The sequence below is a fragment of the Hypanus sabinus genome, chromosome 13, assembly GCF_030144855.1.
Source record: "Hypanus sabinus isolate sHypSab1 chromosome 13, sHypSab1.hap1, whole genome shotgun sequence".
In the NCBI taxonomy this organism is placed as follows: domain Eukaryota; kingdom Metazoa; phylum Chordata; class Chondrichthyes; order Myliobatiformes; family Dasyatidae; genus Hypanus; species Hypanus sabinus.
Window position 1 is genome coordinate 4977184 of NC_082718.1, and position 22889 is coordinate 5000072.

General features: G+C 41.2%; 1 protein-coding gene across 1 annotated transcript in view; it reads right to left on the minus strand.

Moving 5' to 3' along the window:
• Nucleotides 1–22889, minus strand: part of snd1 (staphylococcal nuclease and tudor domain containing 1) — a 990315-nt gene that overhangs the window by 961647 nt on the left and 5779 nt on the right. Inside the window, exons 2-5 of the mRNA XM_059987006.1 lie at nucleotides 18976–19125; nucleotides 2219–2339; nucleotides 1525–1606; nucleotides 90–250 (exon numbers count right to left, since the gene is read on the minus strand). Coding sequence (XP_059842989.1) covers nucleotides 90–250; nucleotides 1525–1606; nucleotides 2219–2339; nucleotides 18976–19125 — 514 coding nt within the window. The remainder of the gene's footprint in view (nucleotides 1–89; nucleotides 251–1524; nucleotides 1607–2218; nucleotides 2340–18975; nucleotides 19126–22889) is intronic.

Genomic DNA, 22889 nt, shown 5'->3' on the forward strand with positions numbered 1-22889 from the left:
CTGACAGCACCTTCTGTTCATATTCAATAACTATTAAGTGCAATTTAGGACTCAAAAAGATAAAAGGCACGGTAGACAAAACAACTAACCATTAACTGGTTTCTGATGATTGGAGTCCACAAAATGGCGAGGATTTTCTATGGTGTACTTAAGATCACGAATAGTATGAGAACCACCACCATCGCCCCACATTCCTTTCTTAGCTGCCCTGGCTTGATCCTCGAGTTCACAGAGTCTGGCTTGCTCAGGACTAAGAATAAAAACAACACAATTAACAGATTCTAGACGTAGAAAAATGGTACTTCAGACAAAAGCCCATTTATCAGCCCCCAACATGAAAAGCAGCATACTCCTCATTTTCCACTTGTTTCCTGCAAGAGACTGTGATAAACCCAACAAACAGAAACAGGAAAAAATATCAACAAACCATACCTCAGTAGAACACGGATGGCTTCAGCCTCACAGGAGCTTATCAAGAGATACCATAATACCACCACTCTGTAATTCATATTATGCAAAGAATTTATGCAAGAATCCCTGTTAAAAAAAAGGGCCCTCTAATCCTGTACCAGTTCTGACTGACACGGTTGCTGAAGCAGATTTCCTAGTCTGATTGGGCTTGGCCATTTAACTCCAGATAGAGTACAGTAATAAAAGGAACGGCAAGTTGTATAAACAAAAATTTGCACAAATGCAGCACTTGGTTACAGAGGAACAGCCAAAAGACGTTCGTTCAGCAGCAGCTGAAAAGTATTATTCCTTCACACTTTTAACACATAAATTCAGTTTTTGAAGTATAATTCGTTTTATTCAACCAACAAAGATGTGCATTAGGAATCAGGGCCAGAAGCCTAATCCAAACACTTGAATAACTGACCTTAACTAGACTGAAGTGCTAACAGAATGATCGGAAACAGTAGATGAATACTATAGTCTTATCATCCTCAATGCCCTAGATATCTTATTGAAGATATTGCACATTCAATCCAAATCATGTCCACTGCAAAATTAAAGAAAATGCTAAATTTATTACAAAATATGTTGGTGCTTCTTGTAATTGCAGGACCCTGTGGAGATTGGTAAAGTAGAATACTGTAAACTTTTCATTGGAGAGACCAATGGCAGGGGAGCTGCACAGCCTCTTTTGTTGGGTGGACCAGGCCCTCATGCCACGAGATTGGCCACTGCAGTTGCACAGGGAAGGAAATGCTGGAGTCAGTGTGGGAGAAGAGCTGGAGTCAAGTGCTAGGTTGGGGGCCACTTTTGTAACTGTATGATTTTCTGCTATCATAAGTATGTGTTGCTTGCGACTGTTAGTGCACCTAGGCCTTGGAGGAACATTGGTTCATTTTGCTGTATTCATGTGTATGGTTAAATGATTATTAAACTTGAACTTGAAAGTTCATTTAAGCCCCTGTAGAATTATACTTTAATCAATTATGATAGACATAAACCAGCACAACTGAACTTCAGTTTCTTCAAGTTCATTAGAAATTGCTTTTCTTAATTGTATATTGTACTCACTTGGTTCCTCGAATGCCTTCTCTACGAACTGCGACTAATCCCTCAGTTAATAATGATTCTGCAATATTCTCGCCTGCTGTATCTGAATAACCATAAATTAAAATAAATTTGGTGCATCGATCCAGAAAGCAGTAAACTAGGAAACAAGCCTTTAATAAAGAATCACTCAAATAGGTTTTATCCATCCCCTCCCAAAACAGTTCCCCAGGCAACAAAGAAAAGTAACTTCCCAACACCCAGCACTATTCTATCACTTTTGCTCCTAGCCTTTTCAATTACTTTTAAATTATCAAACTACGAAACTGATGGAGTTATGGTAAAGCAGAAGATTCCTGTAACTGACTTTTAGAAAATCAAAGCAACAGTCTTGGGTATCACAAAAAATTTCCATTCCCTTGCCACCTTCTCAACCCTTCTCACCCAGACAATTTACAGAAAAGGAGCCAGATTCCTGGTGTATATAACAAACCCTTCGAGCTACCTGACTAGAAGCCCAAGGACAGCTTATTTGTTAAGTCAGCCTATTACTTGGACATGAATATATTTCTAGGCAGCAAAATTAAAGTACAATTTTCTTGATAAATATAATCAAAGTTTGAGTATATATTTTTTTCTTCTAACATTCAGTGGCTAAGACAGAAATAAGACTACACTGTTCATTCAATAACTACAATATGTTAAAATATTATCTGACCTTTTCCCAGGTAAACCATTCCATATTCACGACCCTGGGGAGTCTTGTACTCCACTGTGAAACACACCTCTTTTCCAATCAGTTTCTTCCTGAGAAACTCTCGAGCTGGCCAGGCCCAAGGCTATACAAAATATAAAAAAAAAGGCATAAACAAGAATTTATACTATTAAGAAATTCACAAAATAACAAAAGGAAGACAAGAAGATAATCAAATTCCTTTGAAAAGCAACTCTAAAATCACTCGCACAAAATTTTTTTTAAACACTTAAGGTTTAATGATTAGATCCTAATTATATTTTCCTATATTAAATCACAGCACGTTATGGGATAAGGCAGCTTGTTAGTTAATAAACAGCATTCTTCACCAACAAGTGTGGCATTTTCATCTCAAAAATGAAAAACAAAAATGAATGTGCTCAACCACAGAACTAAAGTATAATCACGGCTTCTGGACCTGAAGGGGATAAACCTTTGACACAAACGCAAGATTCTACGGACATTGGAAATCTTGAGCAACACACACAAAACGTTAAGGAACTCAGCAAACCAGCAGCATCCATTGACATTTGGGCCGCAATGGAAAAGAATAGGGGCAGAAGCCGGAACAAGGGTGGAGGGGGAGTACAAGCTAGCAGGTGATAGGTCAGATCAGGTGAGGTGGAAGGTGACCAGGGGGATGGAGGGATGGAGTAAGAAGCTGGACAGATGGAAGAGGCAAGGGTTGAAGGAAGAATCACAGGAGAGGACAGTGAACCATGGAAAAGGAAGGAGGAGGGAAACCAGAGGGAGATAATAAGGTGAGAAGGGACAAGAGGGGAACCAGAATGGGGAATGGAAAAAGAGGAGGACAGGGGAAGAAATTACCGTAAGTTAGAGAAATTTATACTTATGCCATCAGGTTATAGGCTACCCAGACAGAATACAAGGAGCTGCTCCTCCAAATTGCTTGCTCCTAGCATGGACGTAGAGGAGGCCATATTCAAACATGTCAGAATTGAAGTGGGGAGTCGAATTGAAATGAGGAAGCCAATGGGAGATCTGCTTTTTGTGGCAGATGGAGTGGAGGTTTGATGAAGCAGTCCAATCTGTGTCAGTTCTCACTGACGTAGAGGGGGCTGCATCAGGAGTATCAGATACTATGTAAATGACCCTGACTGACTCACATGTGAAGTACCTTCCAAGATTCTTATCAAATGCTCACAGATCTTTTCTAACAGCCAAGGAGCACACTTGACCAGCATTCTTCACCTCCAACAATGAGCTGCAGTTTAATTTTTTTTTAATTGACTCCAAAATTCTTAACTATATTTCAGTATTCAGTAAATAACAAACCACAAAGTTCAGATTTACTTTTAAAACCACAGAATATTTCCAGAGCTCAAATTAATTATCCAAGACTACTTACCTCCTCAAAGAAACAACGTGCACAGCACACAAAGCCTTACAAATATACAGCAGCAAACATACATAAGTAGTGCCCAATAACAGAAGTATTCATCCACATTTGATCGAGGTATTTAAAATTTTAAATTTTGAGAGGGATAGATAGAGTTGACATGAATAGGCTGTTTCCATTGAGAGTAGGGGAGATTCAAACGAGAGGACATGATTTGAGAGTTAGGGGTCAGAAGTTTAAGGGAAACACGAGGGGGTATTTCTTTACTCAGAGAGTGATAGCTGTGTGGAATGAGCTTCCTGTAGAAGTAGTAGAGGCCAGTTCAGTTGTGTCATTTAAGGTAAAATTGGATAGGTATATGGACAGGAAAGGAGTGGAGGGTTATGGGCTGAGTGCAGGTAGGTGGGACTAGGTGAGATTAAGAGTTCGTCACGGACTAGGAGGGCCGAGATGGCCTGTTTCCGTGCTGTGATTGTTATATGGTAATTATATAATAATTACAACTACATGACGGAATAAACATTTTGTATTGTCAAGTGCAGCAGTTTAGAAAACACTTCATAGCCTTTTACTTTTCCCCCCATTTTCTCCAGGTACTTGAAGCCATTATCAGTCAAAAGGACAAGCTAATAGACAGCTGCTCTGAAGTAGACTAAAACCAAAACCAAATAAATAATTACATCTTCATTTCCTCCAAGGGAGTAACCTACCACTTTCAACACATTTTCAAATCAAGACTCGATGAATACAACCTCCACAACAACTGAAGATCTATCTAAATGTATGGAATTTGGGTTCTACTGCCTGGCAAAATGCTTTAGTGACAAGAAGCATTTAATAAGAATATTTTAATATATACTGATGCAGTAAATCATGTGCAAATAATTCTTGCAATTGAATTTATCAATTAATATTCTACAGTAATAGCTCAACAAAGGCCAAAAATGACAAAATGCTCAACTAATTGATTGCCTGAAATGTAAATCTGCCAAAAACACAGCACATACCCTTCCATGTGCCTCTTAAAATTAGTGCTAAGCATCTGTGATACATTCACAGATACACACTAATACAGACAGATATAACAAAGAACAATATTCTAGTTAAGTAGTTAAAATCATAACACCTTGGTACCTGTTTTAAGACTATATTTGGCTGCTCAGATTAAACACTAGATTCAATTTACAAAGAGTAAATGCATTTCCAACCAGGAGCTCCTGAAGGCACAATCCTGGGACTCAAAGGAGGAATTTCATTTGACAATGAAATTTAGAAAACTCCCAAGTGTTGGAAATCCAAAACAAAACAGAAAATGCTGGTAAATTTGAGTCAGGTAACATCACTGAAAAGAGAGTCAATATTTTGAGTCCCTGATCTTCCATTTGATAATAAAAGGTTCTCCAAGTGCAATGTGTAAAAGACAAGGATGAATGGAAGCTTTAATGAAATTATGCTTACATTTCAAAATCAGCACCATCCAACAATTCAGATATTTGACCACAAAAATAATCTATCAAAAATCCTTCATTAAGATGAAGAGGCTAGTAAATTTCTGTAATTTTCATATATAGGTGCAGTTGTCATGTTCAGACACAGGCAGTCTAAAAAATCTACAAAGGGAACAAACTAACTTTCCCATAGATAGAACACACACATGGTGTGTTGCCTCCCAGGTGCCAGAGTACGGGATGTCTCGGTTTCGGTGCAGAGTATTCTGAAGGGAGAGGGTGAACAGTCAGAAGTCCTAGTACATGTTGGTACCAATGACATATGTAGAAAGAGGGAGGAGGTCCTGAAGAGAGAATGCAGGGAGTTAGGTAGGAAGCTGAAAGGCAGGACCACTAGGGTAGTAATCTCAGGATTGCTGTCTTTGCCACGAGCTAGCAAGTACAAGAATAGCATGATCAGACGTATTAATGTATGGCTGAGTTACTGGTGTAGGGGGCAGGAATTCAGATTCCTGGATCATTGGGGCTTCTTCTGGGGGAGGTACGACCTGCACAAAAGGACGGGTTACACCTAAACCCAAGGGAGTCCAATATCCTAGCAGGCACATTTAATAGTTGTTAAGGAGGGTTAAAACTAATTTGGCAGGGGGATGGGAACTGGAGTGATCGGGCTGAGGAAGGGGAAAACAAATAAATCAAAGATAGCATGCAACAGAGACTATAGAAAGAACAGGCAGGAGATGAGGCTTAATCAAAGCCAGTGGGATGAATTACAGGGCAACAGAGGCATGGTGCAGTTAAAACAGAAAGCAACAAACACTGGACTAAAAGTGTTGTATTTGAATCATGCAGCTTAAGGAATAAAAAGAACGATCTTGAATTTCAGCTACAGATTGGCAAATATGACAATGTGGCCATCTCTGAAACTTAGCTATGGGATGGCTGCCATTGGGAGCTGAACGTCCAGGGATGTACGGTGTATCGTAAAGATAGGTTAGTAGGCAAAAAGGGTGCTGTGTATTTAAGAAATATTAAACCATTGGAAAGAGATGACATAGGATTGGATGGTGTAGACTCTCTATGGGTTGAGTTAAGAAATGGCAAGGGTAAAAGGACCCTAAACACAAAGTACACTGCAGATGCTGTTGTTAAATCAACACGTACAAACAAGCTGGATGAACTCAGCAGGTCGGGCAGCATCCGTTGAAATGAACAGTCAATGTTTCAGGCTGAGACCCTTCGTCAGGTCTGAAGGAGGAGGGGGCAGGGGCCCTATAAAGAAGGTGGGGGGAGGGTGGAAGGTGCCAGGTGAAAAACCAATCCGAGGAAAGATCAAGGGGTGGGGGAGGGGAAGCAGGGAGGGGATAGGCAGGAGAGGTGAAGAAGGAATGCAAGGGAAAAGCGCTATGGGTAGTAGTAGAAGGCAGAAGCGTGAGAGAGGTGATAGGCAGCTAGAAGAGGAGACAGAGTGAAAGTGGGATGGGGGAAGGGAGAGAGAGGGAATTACCGGAAGTTGGAGAATTTGATGTTCATACAAAGGGGCTGGAGACTACCCAGACGGTATATGAGGTGTTGTTCCTCCAACCTGAGTTTGGCCTCATCATGGCAGAAGAAGAGGCCACGTATGGACATGTCCGAATGGGAATGTAAAGCAGAGTTGTAGTGGGTGGCAACAGGAGATCTGGTACTTATCCCTGCAAGCATAAGTGTTACACCTTTCCCTACACCTCCTCTCTTACCACCATTCCGGGCCCCAAACAGTCCTTCCAGGTGAGGCAACACTTCACTTGTGAGTCTGTTGGGGTCATCTATTGCATCCGGTGCTCCCCGTGCAGCCTCCTCTACATCGGTGAGACCCGACACAGATTGGGGGATCGCTTCGTCGAGCACCTCTGCTCCGTCCACAACAATAGACAGAATCTCCCGGTTGCCACCCACTTCAACTCTGCTTCACATTCCCATTCGGTTATGTCCATACATGGTCTCCTCTACTGCCATGATGAGGCCAAACTCAGGTTGGAGATGCAACACCTCATATACCATCTGGGTAGTCTCCAGCCCCTTGGTATGAACATCAAATTCTCCAACTTCCGGTAATTCCCTCTCTCTCCCTTCACAACATCCCACTTTCACTCTGCCTCCTCCTCCAGCTGCCTATCACCTCTCTCATGATTCTGCCTTCTTCTACTACCCACAGTACTTTCCCCTTACATTCCTTCTTCATCTTTCCTGCCTATCCCCTCCCTGCTTCCCCTCCCCCACCCCTTGATCTTTCCTGATTGGCACCTTCCACCCTCTCCCCCACCTTCTTTATAGAGCCCCTGCCCCTTCCTCCTTCAGTCCTGACAAAGGGTCTCGGCCTGAAACGTTGACTGCTCATTTCAACGGATGCTGCCTGACCTGCTGAGTTCATCCAGCTTAATAGGACCCTAATGGCAGTTGTATAGAGGCCTCCAAACAGCAGCCAGGATATGGATTACAAGTTACAGCAGGAGACAGAATAGGCATGTCGGAAGAGCAATGTCATGATAATCGTTGGGGATTTTAACATGAAAGTGGATTGGGAAAACCAGGCCAGTACTGGACCTCAAGAGAGAATTTGTAGAATGTCTGAGGGATGGCTTTTTAGAACAGCTTGTTATTGAACCCACTAAGTGGACCAGCTCTGCTGATCTGGAGGTCATAAGAGAGCTTAGCGTTAAGGAACCCTTAAGGAACAGTAATCACAATATAATCGAGTTCACTTTGAAATTTGAGAAGGAGAAACTAAATTCCAATGTGCCAGTATTTCAGTGGAATAAAGGAAATTACAATGACATGAGAAGGGATCTGGCCAAAGTTGACAAGAAAGGGACACTAGCAGGAAGGACAGCAGAGCAGCAATGGCTGGAGTTTCTGTGAAAAATGAGGGAAGTGCAAGACAGATATATTCCAAATAAGAAGCAATTTTCCAAAGGGAAGAAGGACACTACTGTGGCTGACAAGTGAAGTCAGAGCCAAAGTAAAAGCAAAAGAGAGGGTATACAAGGAATCTAGCAGAGAGAGTAAAAAATTAAAAAAACATAATAATAAACAAATAAAATTGCGTATTTTGAATACATTATTAAAAATACGCAAAAAACAGAAATACTGTACATTAAAAAAGTGAGGTAGTGTCCAAAGCTTCAATGTCCACTTAGGGATCACATGGCAGAGGGGAAGAAGCTGTTCCTGAATTGCTGAGTGTGTACCTTCAGGTATCTCCTACCTGATGGTAACAGTGAGAAAGGGGCAAGCCCTGGGTGCTGGAACATAAAAAATAGGAACTGCAGTAGGCCATCCGCCCACCGAGGTCCTTAATCATGGACGCTGCCTTTCTGAGACACCGCTCCCTAAAGATATCCTGGGTACTTTGTAGGCCAGTGCCCAAGATGGAACTGACTAGATTTACAACCTTCTATAGCTGCTTTCAGTCCTGTGCAGTAGCCCCTCCATACCAGACAGTGATGCAGCCTGTCAGAGTGCTCTCCACGGTACAACTACAGCGGTTTTTGAGTGTAGTTGTTGACATGCCAAATCTCTTCAAACTCCTAATAAAGCATTGCCGCTGTCATGCCTTCTTTAAGACTATGTCGATATGCTGGGACCAGGTTAGGTCCTCAGAGATCTTGATACCCAGGAACTTGAAGCTGCTCACTCTCTCCACTTCTGATCTGTCTATAAGGTTTGGTATGTGCTCCTTCGTCTTACCCTTCCTGAAGTCCACAATCAGCTCTTTCCTCTTACTGACGTTGAATGCCAGGTTGTTGCTGCAGCACCATTCCACTAGTTTGCCTATCTTACTCCTGTACACCCTCTCATCACCACCTGAGATTCTACCAACAATTGCTGTATTGACAGCAAACTTGTATTTGGTATTTGAGCTATGCCTAGCCACACAGTCATGTGTATACAGAGAGTACAGCAGTGGGCTAAGCACACACCTGAGGTGCACCAATGTTGACAGTGAGCGAGAAGGATATGTTATCACCAATCCGCACAGAGTGTGGTCTTCCAGTTAGGAAATCAAGGGAATTACAAGCAGGGTAGACAATGGAGATGCAGTAGATGTGGTGTACTCGGATTTTCAGAAGGCCTTCGACAAAGTGCCGCACACAAGGTTGCTTAGCAAGATAAGAGCCCATGGAATTACAGGGAAGTTGCTAGCGTGGGTGGAGCATTGGCTGGTCAGCAGAAAACAGAGATTGGGAATAAAGGGATCCTATTCTGGCTATCTGCTAGTTACCAGTGGAGTTCCACAGGGGTCAGTGTAGGGAACGCCGTATTTTACGATGTACGTCAATGATTTGGACTACGGTATTAATGGATTTGTGGCTAAATTTGCTGATGATACAAAGATAGGTGGAAGAGCAGATAGTGTTTGAGGAAACAGAGAGCCTACAGAGAGACTTAGATAGTTTAGGGCGATGGGCAAAGAAGTGGCAAATGAAATACAATGTTGGAAAGTGTATGGTCATGCACTTTGGTGGACGAAATAAATTGGCAAGCTTTTATTTAGATAGGGAGAGAATTCAAAATGCAGAGATGCAAAGGGACTTGGGAGTTTTTGTGCAGAATATCCTAAAGGTTAACCTCCAGGTTGAGTCAGTTGTGAAGAAGGTGAATGCAATGTTGGCATTCATTTCTAGAGGTCTGGAATATACCTCTAGATGTTGGTGTTGAGGCTCTATAAGGCAATCATGAGACCACACTTGGGAGTACTGTATACAGTTTTGGGCTCTTTATTTTGGGAAGGATATACTGACATTGGAGAGGGTTCAGAGAAGATTCACAAGAATGAGTCCAGGAATGAAAGAATGAAAGGGTTACCGTATGAGGAACGTCTGGCAGCTCTTGGGCTGTATTCCCTGGAGTTCAGAGAATGGGGGGGGGGGGGGGAATCTCATAGGAATATTCTGAATGTTAAAAGGCCTGAACAGATTAGATATGGCAAAGTTATTTCCCATGGTAGGGGATTCTAGGACAAGAGGGCACAACTTCAGGATTGAAGGACATCCATTTAGAACTAAGATGCAGAGAAATTACTTTAGTCAGAGGGTGGTAAACAGCATTTCCGGTTGCTTCTTCTCTGCGATGTCTGTACATTGATGCGATATAGATGAACCAAATCGTCAAATCTATCTGCCGACATGCAGAAATGTTTGAAATGCATTTCCTCATCCATGTCTCTCACAAAGAAACTCAACACAGTGCCATAAAAACCCCACCACCAACTAGTGTTTTAGTGCACACCAATGCATGCCTGCTACGGCGTAGCACGTACGCACAAGTATAAACCAGCCTTAAGACAATAGGCATTTAAAACAAAATGCTGATGGGATGCTTCCACTCCCACAACACAATTACTTATGGCTGTGGCAACAAGACAGTTTTAGTGAGGCCCATTTAAAACAGTAGACATTGTAAATTTAGGCAAGGAGTGCAGCAAACACCAAACTGGATATCAAAAGTCATCCACAAAAGACAGGAGTTGTAATACAAACTGCAAACAGTAGAAAAATATTTTCCTTCATCAAGAGCTTTCCAAATAGCAAAAAGACATGGTTCTTAGAAAGCAACACAGTAATTTATGTTTTTTTTCCACTAACCACATCCCCATACCTCAAAATTCAGAAACCCATTTGGCTGCAAAACCAATTTATACCGAACAAATACTCAGAATTTATCCTTCACATTCTGATTCACTGGTTTAAAGATGGCCAAATCAAGAACACAGCCTGCAAAACCAACCTAAACCCAACAAGGCCACCATACCACACCATCACCACTAACTGAATGTCACACTTCTTCCCTCTACCATAGCAGGAAAACCACGTTGTGGTAAATGAATCACATAGCAAATCAGAAACTGATAACTACTTGAAATGATGTCAAAAAGTAAAAATATGCAGATACTGGAAATCCAAGCCCCACACACACAAAATCCTGCAGAAATTCAGCAGACCAAGAATCTATGGAAAAAGAGTACAGCCAATGTTTCTGGCTGAAACACTTCATCAGGACTGGAGAAACAAAAAAAGATGAGGAATCAAAGTTAGAAAGTGTGGGGGTGGGGGGGGGGAGAGAGAGAAAAAATGTCAGACCATTTCTACCTAAAGCATGCATTCCCTAGTACAGTGGTCCCCAACAAACGGGCCATGTTCTAGTAAACCTCTTCTTCCATCAATGATCAATACAGCAGTGAAGTGGTTCTCATCTCACAATTTGGGTCAAGATCAAACAAGCCCTTTAGCCCATCAAGTCCATGCTTATAATCAACCACCCATTCCACTAATCCCACACAAATCCTTTTTTTAAAATGCTTCCCATATTCTTGCCAAATCCCCTATACACTGCAGATAATTTAGTGGCCAATGCAGTGTAGAAGGAAACTAGTACACTCAGAAAAATATCCATGTAGTCACAGGGAGAACTTGCAAAGTTCACAGAGAACCCAAGATCAGGATTGAACACGTCACAAGGCAGTGATTCTCCTGACTGCACTCCTCTTCATCTAGCTGTGACAAGCTATAAAATAAGACAATTATGTAACCTTCCTTCAAGAGGAAAGGCAGAGGTGCTGGTGCCTTTGACAGCAGTGTTGAAACAGGTTGGGCTGCAGACCTTCAACACCCTCATTCTCTCCTCCTTGATAACTACTCTCGAGCTTTACATACAAACTCACTTTCTCTTTCTCCTGATGTGCTTAATCGGCACAGAACTTCCAGCAGGTTTTGTTTTTGTTATATACAAGGAACAATGTGCTTAATTCCACTAAGTGAAAATAATAAATTGCAAAATTAGGCTGTTTTGCAAAGACCCAAGATTTTAAAGCCCCAATAAACTGGCAGAAGACTGGTCATCTAGACGTCATGAGTTACAGAAAATAAGAGCTCAAGCCAAAATAGCTCCAACAGCATTGCAGGTATCAAAAGTGGGCAGAAGAACTAGGTACAACTGTGGCAATAGGTAATCAAAAGCCAACATTTCTCAAAGCCAGTCTCTGGGGTCTCTCCAATCCATTGAAAGCTAGCCTACAGAACACTTGGAAGTGCCCACTGCAAAATTAAGCTAAATGCGAAGCCCTAACAGAGACATGAATTTAAATGCCACTGTGGTGATTAAGTAGACTTTAAAACTAAACTCAGAATGTGGCCACACCAATGGATTGTCATACATTAAAAAAACACTGAATCATGGGAATATACCATCCTTATCCAGTCTGTTCTTCATGTAATTGCAGAACCACAGAAATATTGGTGATCCCATTGCCTACTGAAACAGCTGCATCAAAGCCAATGTGTTTAATACAACATTGTTTTATACAACAATACAGAATACAACAAATCCACCTGGACTCAACCTGAGTTCCAAATTCAAAATGTTACAGTCACTCCCAAACCCAGCAGACATGCAAGCCCACTTGAAAATAGATTAGTTTCTAAATTATAAGAACTGTCCAGACTTATCAAGCAACTGAAGGACCCCAAATCATTCCTTCCAGACTCCATCACTGCTGTCATCAGGCAGGTGGTACAGGAGCCTGCAGCTCCACACTCAAGGCTCAACAGCTCACACATTCTGCCCCCACTCACCCATTGTCATTAGATTCTTGAACTGACCTGAAAAATTCTAATTTTACCTTGGACTACATCTCCCTCAACATGCCCTAATGTCATCATGTTTATTTTTGCTTATTTTGTCATATAGGTTAAGTATAATTAGTGTTAACGTAAGTTAATGTAATTTATGTTTGTCATGTCTATAATTTACTGCGAACAGTTGACTTACATGACATTTATATCCTAGGTATGTCTGCCTATGACAACAAATTTGAATTATCAGTCTATCAGGCTACAATCAGTGGCCATTTTATTAGGTACAGGAGTAGAACCCTTCTGCTACAGCTTAACTTCAAGGTTCGATGTATTATGCATTCAGAGGTGAATGCACAACACTGTACACAACTGTTGTAAAGCATAGCTATTTGAGTTACTGTCACCCTATCAGTTCGAACCAGCCTGGCCATTCTCCTCTAATCTTTCTCATTAAGAAGACATTTCCCCCAAAGGAATGCCGCTCACTGGAATTTTTCTTGCACCACTCTAAACTACAGTGACTGTTATGCGCAAAATCTCAGATCAGCAAATCTCAAATCAAAACTAGCACCAATCATTCCACAGTCAAAGTCACTTAGTTCACATTTTTCCCCATTCTGATATTTGAATTGAACAGGAACAGGAAGTGAGCTCTACTGGGGGTATTCTATAGACCCCCTGGTAGCAGCAGAAATACCGAGAAGCAGATTGGGAGGCAGATTTTGGAAAGGTGCAAAAATAACAGGGTTGTTATCATGGGTGACTTTAACTTCCCTAATATTGATTGGCACTTGATTAGTTCCAAGGGTTTAGATGGGGCAGAGTTTGTTAAGTGTGTCCAGGACAGATTCTTGTCACAGTATGTTGACAGACCAACTAGGGGGATTGCCATACTAGATCTAGTATTAGGTAACGAACCGGGTCAGGTCTCAGATCTCTCAGTGGGTGAGCATCTAGGGGTCAGTGACCACCGCTCCCTGGCCTTTAACATTATCATGGAAAAGGATAGAATCAGAGAGAACAGGAAAATTTTTAATTGGAGAAGAGCAAATTATGACGCTATAAGGTTAGAACTTGCAGGTGTGAATTGCGATGATTTTTTTTTGCTGGGAAATGTACTATGGACGTGTGGTCAATGTTTAAGGATCTCTTGCAGGATGTTAGGATAAATTTGTCCCAGTGAGGAAGATAAAGAATGGTAGGGTGAAGGAACCATGAGTGACAAACAAGATGGAAAATCTAGTCAGGTGAAAGAAGGCAGCATACATGAGGTGTAGGAAGCAAGGATCAGATGGGTCTATTGAGGAATACAGGGTAGCAAGAAAGGAGCTTAAGAAGGGGGCATGAGAAGGCCTTGGCGAGTAGGGTAAAGGAAAACCCCAAGGCATTCTTCAATTATGTGTAGAACAAAAGGATGACAGGAGTAAAGGTAGGACCGATTAGAGATAAAAGTGGGAAGATGTGCCTGGAGGCTGTGGAAGTGAGCGAGGTCCTCAATGAATACTTCTCTTCGGTATTCACCAATGAGAGAGAACTTGATGACATTGAGGACAATATGAGGATGTTGATATTAAGGGAGAGGAGGTGTCGGAGTTGTTAAAATACATTACGACGGATGTCCGCGGGGCCTGACAGAATATTCCACAGGCTGCTCCACAAGGCGAGGGAAGAGACTGCTGAGCCTCTGGCTAGGATCTTTATGTCCTCATTGTCCACGAGAATGGTACCGGAGGATTGGAGAGAGGCAAATGTTGTCCCCTTGTTCAAAAAAGGTAGTAAGGATAGTCCGAGTAATTATAGACCAGTGAGCCTTATGTCTGTGGTGGGAAAGCTGTTGGAAAAGACTCTTATGAGATAGTATCTATGGGCATTTAAAGAATCATGGTCTGATCAGGGACAATCAGCAAGGCTTTGTGAAGGACAGATCGTGTCTAACAAGCCTGATAGAGTTCTTTGAGGAGGTGACCAGGCATATAGAGGAGGGTAGTACAGGGGATGTGATCTACACGGATTTTAGTAAGGCATTTGACAAGGTTCCACATGGTAGGCTTATTCAGGAAGTCAGAAGGCATGGGATCCAGGGAAGTTTGGCCAGGTGGATTCAGAATTGGCTTGCCTGGAGAAGGCAGAGGGTCGTGGTGGAGGGAGTATATTCAGATTGGAGGGTTGTGACTAGTGGTGTCCCACAAGGACCTGTTCTGGGACCTCTACTTTTCGTGATTTTTATTAACGACTTGGACATGGGGGTAGAAGGGTGGGTTGGCAAGTTTGCAGATAACACAAAGGTTGGTGGTGTTGTAGATAGTGTAGAGGATTGCCGAAGATTGCAGAGAGACATTGACAGGATGCAGAAGAGGGCTGAAAAGTGGCAGATGGAGTTCAACCCGGAGAGGTGTGGAAAGACAAGCTCCAAGGCAGATTACAAAGTAAATAGCAGGATACTTGGTAGTGTGGAGGAGCAGAGGGATCTGGGGGTAGATGTCCACAGATCCCTGAAAGTTGCCTCACAGGTAGTTAGGGTACTTAAGAAAGCTTATGGGGTGTTAGTTTTCAGAAGTCGAGAGATAGGGTTTAAGAGACGCGATGTAATGATGTAGCTCTATAAAACTCTGGTTAGGCCACACTTGGGAGTACTGTGTCCAGTTCTGGTCGCCTCATTATAGGAAGGATGTGGAAGCATTGGAAAGAGTACAGAGGAGATTTAATAATAATAGTACAGCACATTGCAGGCCCTTCGGCCCACAATGTTGTGCTGACCCTCAAACCCTGCCTCACATATAACCCCCCACCTTAAATTCCTCCATATACCTGTCTAGTCTCTTAAACTTCACTAGTGTGTCTGCCTCCACCACTGACTCAGGCAGTGCATTCCACACACCAACCACTCTCTGAGTGAAAAACCTTCCTCTAATATGCCCCTTGAACTTCCCTCCCCTTACCTTAAAGCCATGTCCTCTTGTACTGAGCAGTGTTGCCCTGGGGAAGAGGTGCTGGCTGTCCACTCTGTCTATTCCTCTTAATATCTTGTACACCTCTATCATGTCTCCTCTCATCCTCCTTCTCTCCAAAGAGTAAAGCCCTAGCTCCCTTAATCTCTGATCATAATCCATACTCTCTAAACCAGGCAGCATCCTGGAAGCATTGGAAAGGGTACAGAGGAGATTTATAGATCTATGTTCTATAACAAGTGAACCACTTGACCATCAATTATGTACAGAGTTCCTGCCACATGATCGGCTACTCATACATTAGCACTAACAAGCGGGTGTACCTAATAAAACAGCCACTGTGTTTATGTCTTGACAAGCCAATAGTACACAACAAATCCCATCATAGATAGTAATTTTGTATGCAGAAATGTAATGAGGCAATGATACTGTAAGACCTCATGGAGTCAGGTCAAACATGGTGGGCAAGGAATTATTCTAATGATGAATTAATCTCCTCCATGTATTTCTTCAGACATGTTTTACAAAGCAGCAAAAACACAGTATAACGAGTGGAGAACTTCATTCTCCATCAGTAAACGGCATGCTGGCTCATATGTAGACTGAGCTAGCCAAGTCCTGTAGGGTAATAACCAAAATGGCTCTGCAACAAGTGATAAACCAAATTGACTTCATCCTCTCAAATTCACCTACTGAAGCTTCTATCAGACAGCATAAGCAGGAATAACCACTGCAGTCCTTCTAAAGGCCGACCCAGCTTTGTTATCAAGGACACGCTCAATCATGCTGCGCCTCATTACCATCATATAAAATGGCACACATTAACAAATTTAGCAGTTCAAAACAGCAACAAAGCACTGTAGGCCATGAACAGCATTAGAATTGTTCTTTGTTCAAATCATAAACCTATTGTACAGCATATCCTTTATTCACCCATTGTACTAAAGGCAGAGGAACAACCCAGTTCAATGATTTACATAAGAGCAACTGTACCTAATAGTGAGATGCAAGTCCAGCAAATTTGCAACAAGAACTTACTAACCATAAAACCAACAGGTCAGCTCAGAATGCTGCAATACTGATAGTGACAGGCAAATCAGCAGGTAATGGAAGGCACCAACTCTAAAAGATCTATCCTATCAATGAGGCTAGCATGCAAATACCAAACATGATTTAAAGCATTTCCATCATATTCAATCAAAATTCCAGAGTGATCATCCCACTCACTTTCTCAGATATCCCCATCACAGCAACCATCTCTCAGTCAACTGAATTCACTCCACATAACACCAAGAAACAGCTCAGAGTACTGGGTACAGCAGGCTGAGCAACCAGACAAAATCCCAACCATAATTAAGTATAAAATGTTGGAAACATTTGGCAGGATTTACAGTAGTTAAAGAAAAAAAACTGTATTTTTAGGCTGGGAAAGAATGATAGAACAAAGGGAACATCTCCAATGGAAGAGGTGGGGTAGAAGCTAGCTCTGTACAACATCTTACAAAAGAACAGAAGTTAAGGAAGTCACCTCAGCTAAAGTTCCATATACTCATGATCCAGAACCAGCTGTGCTATTATCCAAGCTGTTTCAACATAGTTTGGCAACTACCAAACTACATGGAAACTTTCCTTCTAGGTCTTGCCCACAAGAGACCAGGACAAAGTTCGCTAATTACTGCCATATTTCTTCACTGAAGTGATTAAAGGTTTCACCAATACTGTTACTAAGCTTACTCCACAGTTCTCTCCTCACTGAGCTCTTTGATGTGATATTTTACTTTGAAGGTTATCCAAGTCTAGGGCCATCAAGGTAAATTAACGCACAGACAGGAGATATTCTTGAGCAAAGATACCAGCTATAGTTGTTGGCGGTCAAATTTCCCAGCCTTAGGAAATCACTGTAGCATCATTGAGCAGATCTAACCACCTTCAGCTGCTTCATCACTTACCATTCCCCATAAAGTCAAATGTAAAGAGGTTTGCTGTTGAATGTACAGTTTTCAATTTCTTTCATATCTTTGAAAAATGAAGCATTCTATCTGTGCACACAGCAAACCCAAGCAACATTCAGGTACAGGTCATGAAGTGAATCCAACAGTTACACTGTGCCATTGCCAATTCATGAGTTTTAACCATCTTCCACTGACATTCCATGGAATTTCCATTCCTTAAACTCCAACCATCAACACCTTGGGTGCACAACCTAGGAGAGTGGTTCACCGTTAAAAGGAACATTTCTGTATTACTCACACAGATACTTAGAGGCAAGGTACAGAACCTGCTTATCCCCCTGATTAGTGTCACATGAACCCACGGGTGCAGGTGGTGGATGGTTTTTGAGTATTTGTGTACATCATAACTCCTGATTATGCAACCACTGATGCCGGGCAGACAACCCTAAAGAGTACTGATAATGGCTGGGGTCACCTGTTCTGTACAGACACTGCCCAGTAGAAGGCAGTGTCATATCACTTCCACAGAAAAATCTGCCCAAAAAAAAACTGTCATGGATAGAGAAAAGAATAAGCTCAGATGAAAGACAGGCAGCACACCATGATCGCTCACATCATTGGGCACAGTACATAATGATGATATATTCCTCCACTTGCTATTTCCCATAATCGCAGTGGAAACAGCAAGGAGACCATTCACCTGCTATGGTGAATTAATTTCTGCATTCTGTATGAATGAAATTCTCTAGTTCCATCTACAAATACTGGTTTTGCAAACTAGCTTATCACCATACATTTATCCAATCCCTTAAAATCCGCAATAGAAGCTGTGACCAATGTACCTGCAGGCATCTCCAGATTCCAACAATATAATGTACAAAAGCTTCCCTCATGTCACTTTTAATTCTCTTTCTCTATTTTATAACCTCTACCAAATGGAACTGCCTCCCACTATCCACTTAATATAAATACCTCAACTTTATATTTCCACCCAAATCGCTCCTCAGCTTTTTTCACTGAGTCCCAATCTCTCAATATCATTTCGATGAATTTTCAATGGATAATTCAAGTTACCAGCAAATACTCAGTGAACAAGTTTAAAAATATTTTACCACATACTTGAATTATCTGTTCATTTTCCATTGTTATATTTAGATACAAAAGCAAAATAATCTTTATTGACCTTTGAACTAAGTTTCTGCTGAGTGGAGCTACTAAACTGATGGATCTTAATCCAGCTCCTTCCTCCCTGCTCTTCCCCCACCCCAAACCACCTCCTCTAATCAACGTTGTGCTGTCTGAATTGACAATGTCAAGACAGTCAAAATTCACATATGCTGCTTCTTGTTCTGCTCATTGTTAAATGATTAAATGTTGTCTGCAACTAGCACACTCACCTCATCAGGAGTTTCCTTGGACTCTGGTTGATTTGGAGCAACACGACGTGCCAAGCCACCAGGACGAATATTACTTAAATTAATCTGCCGTTCTGGTGGTGGACCTCCTCTTGGCTGGCCACGAACAATAATGGCACCACCTGAAAGCACCTGGGAAACAAAAATAAACCCAAAAATTACCTTACTATGATCCTACATTTAGAAAATTAAAGAACAACAATACCTTAGCTTTATTTATTCAAGTCAAAACCACCACAGGAAAATCATTAGGATGACAAAAAAATGTTTTTTTTAAACTGCCAACACTATAATTTACCTATGTCACAACTAGATGAAAGCAAGTTGTTTCATATTTGTTGAATTGTGCAGAGCAGATTAACGACAATAGCAGAAGGAATGGAGATCCCAAAACAGAAACATATTATCAATACTTCTACATGCTCAACCTGCTCAAAGACCTTCTAATGGTTCTCTATATAGTATGACAGAACTCTAACATAACAAGCTGACATGATTGCTTAGGAATATGGCAGAATATGTAATCAAGTAGAAAATGGAGCATCATATAACATAAATAAGAATAAGTGTTATAAGCCCCTTGAGCCTGCTCTCCCATTTTATAAGCTATTAGGTCATGCTAGCATTAATTCTACTTGCCTGTCTAATCCCATAACACACAACTGCCCTCAAGTTCAAAAAGCTTTTGTAGCTTTTCAAGTCAACAGCCATACAAATAAAACAGAATAAATCTTTTTCTTTTGAATGATAAACAATCAGCTCATTGACTCAAGCCCCCCCCCAACTTCCCACAATAAAATAATCAACTATAGAAAGAATATCAGTGCTTCACCCAAAGTGAAGTGACTTCCTTTCCTTGGGTTCATTCATTACCTACACATTGATAACATACTACATAAACAAGCAAATTATTTTCTTCAAATTGCAAGACAATTTCTAATTTATCTTTATGACTCCAAAATTTTAAAATTTTTAAAAATTAACCATATTATTGTTGCACCAGTAATTTTGACTGGATAAAACAGTAGCATCCATAAGAACAATTACTAAACTAGCTTTTCAATATAATGCAGAGCTTTAAATAAAAATAAGGGGAGCTTAAATTGAAATTTAGCTCAAGATTTAACCTATTACATTCATTGCTAATATAATTATCATGTTACTAATCAAAATTCTACAAACCTGTATCAGCCTGAAATTTCCAACATTAAACACCAGATTGGATTTCAATGGTCTTACTGAAATTGGATTTCAGCCATTATTACATGCAAAAAATAGAAAACATATGCATGGTACATACAGGATTTATAGGCACGAGAAGCTTAAGAGTTTTTTTTTAATGGTAAAGGGATTGAATCCCAAGGATAAAGCAATTTACCAAAAATCTTAAAGTTGCAAAGTTGATTTAATTTCTGTGTAATAAAATCAAATGCCCAGAGGATAAGCATGCCACCTCCCAGTGGGAAAGATGGAACACCCCTCAGTTTCAGTTCTACACAGGTTCTCTTCATCTCTCCCTTTTCTCTCCCTCTCTCCTACTCTCCCCCCACCTTGAGAACAGTCGATTGTATTGTCGCTGCTTCCTGCCATCATACATACCTCTAAAACTTGTAAATTTCCAAGTGGCTCGCATTTTCACATTGGATTCTGCTTTCAAACTCACCATCTCTGATACAGGATAAATTGTATAGAAGTGAAACAAAGACATGTAGACTGTTCCACCTTCTAAAAGTGGATAGTGGAGTGGCAGGAAGAGTGCAAAGAGAAGGGAAAAAAACATCTACAATTCAGGATTTTTCTCATAAACACTGGTCCATTCCTGCATACTTGAAGTTTGCTGACAATTCTAGATAATGAATATAAGCCATCCACTAGGATTTGTGAATTTGTAGTTCTGGGCTGGAGAAAATGCAGTCACATCATTTCCATGTTCATTAAGAAAACTGAAAGTGATTTAATTGCCACTAAATAAACAGGAAATCTACTTATTTAAAATCTTCTTTAATATCTTTCCCACCACTGATGTGAGAACCACCATTTATAATTTCCAAGATTATCCCCATTTCCCTCCTTGAATAGCAAGATGGCACCATTAAACAATTCCATGAGCAATATCTTCCAAATAGCAAATCTTTTAAATTGTTTCAGTTTTTCTATGCCTTCTGCTTGTTCTTTTGGTATTGTGTTGCAGAGACTGTTGGTGACTGTGATGAACAGTTTGGGTTCTGATCGAGGGATGCAGCACTACGTTGTGCCCAGAGGGCTGCGTCATGGAGATCAGAGACAAGAACCCAAAGGGAACCAGGAGCATAGGCTGACTCGTGGAAAAGACCAAAGATGGGACATGGGGTCATGAACAACTCGATCTCGAAGCAACGAGGAAGACTGAAGCGTTAAGATGAAGGTTTTTGGACCCAGTCAGTGAGCACACCCAATGAGGGCAGAGAGTGAGAGATCACTCCCAATGGAAGCCACCATTCAGTCAGATCAGTCGTGAGTTCTGAATCAGTTCGACGTTGAGTTTTGTGTGATTGGATTGGTTTGAATTTTGTGTGATTGACCTCCGATTTATCAGCATTTTCTTTCTTCTGGTCAATTGCCAGGTGGGTGATCTGTAATTTCTTGGTGTGTGGGTGGGGGATAAGGGGATTTTGATTCCACTGTTGCTGTTCTTTTTTTTGCGAGAGGATTGGTTACTGGTTTTTTTCTGTGAGGGAGGGGTTGGGAATGTGTTGCTATTGTTGCTGTCTTTTTTTTTGACTGCTCATTGTTGCTGTTTTTTCTATAGGGGAGGGGGTTGGGGATTGGTATTGTTGCTGTGTTATTTTTCCCCGTGGGGGGTCAGGGATTGCTACTACTGCTGTTCTTTTTCTACGGGGAAGAAGGTCAGGGATTGCTGTTTTTTTTCTGTGGAGGAGGGGGTCAGGGATTGTTATTGTCACTATTATTTTTCTGCAGGGAAGGGGTGAGGGATTCTGGGGTCTACTTTTTCATGTGTGTTGCATAGCTATCTGGAGAAGACAAATTATCAGAGTTGTATTGTACACATATACTTTGACAATAAAATGAACCTTGAAATTTGAATAACAGAACATTAGCTACTCGCCAATCCTCCTAGCCCTTGCCTGTGGCTAGAGAAGACATCACAATATCAATCAAGGCCCCAGCAATCTCATCTAGTCTCACTCAATAATCTGGGGTTAATCCATCTAATTATTATTTATGAGATCTAAAATTACTGCCTCTTATCTCAAAATGCCCTCAAATTAGCATATTCCACACTGATCTCTACATCCTTCTCCACAGTAAATATGTTCCCTCTTTTATCCGCAACTTGTCCTACCCACTCCTAGTTATCCTCTTGCTCTTTATATATCGAAAACCTTGGCATTCTCTTTTAATTCAACTTGTCAAGGATTTTTCATGGCCCCTCCTGGCTCACCTAATTCCCTTTTTGAGTTCTTTTCAAACTCCTTTACTATTCTCTAGTTTGATTTTAGCTTCCAAATCCTAAGTACGCTTCTTTATCTTTTTGACTAAATTCATCAGCTTCTCAACATCCAAGGTTCCCTAGCCTTGCAATCCTTGTCGCTCTTCGTACTGGATAGCTATCCTGTATTCTACATGTCAAATGTGGACTTACCCAAACTACAGCTGTTCCCAATTAATTCTCTGGCTCCTATGCAATACTCTCATGATTTACCATGCTTCAATTATCAGCTGCAAAGGTCATACTTACCCTTATCTGTTGATGGGAGGATCAAGTTAATAAAGTTTCTTGATTACACAAAATTGGGTGACAGCATGGCTATGAGAAGGTGGCTGGAATGGGAGACATGAACAGGCTCAGCAAGAATGAGCAAATCATGGCAGAAGGAATACAACATAGAAAAATA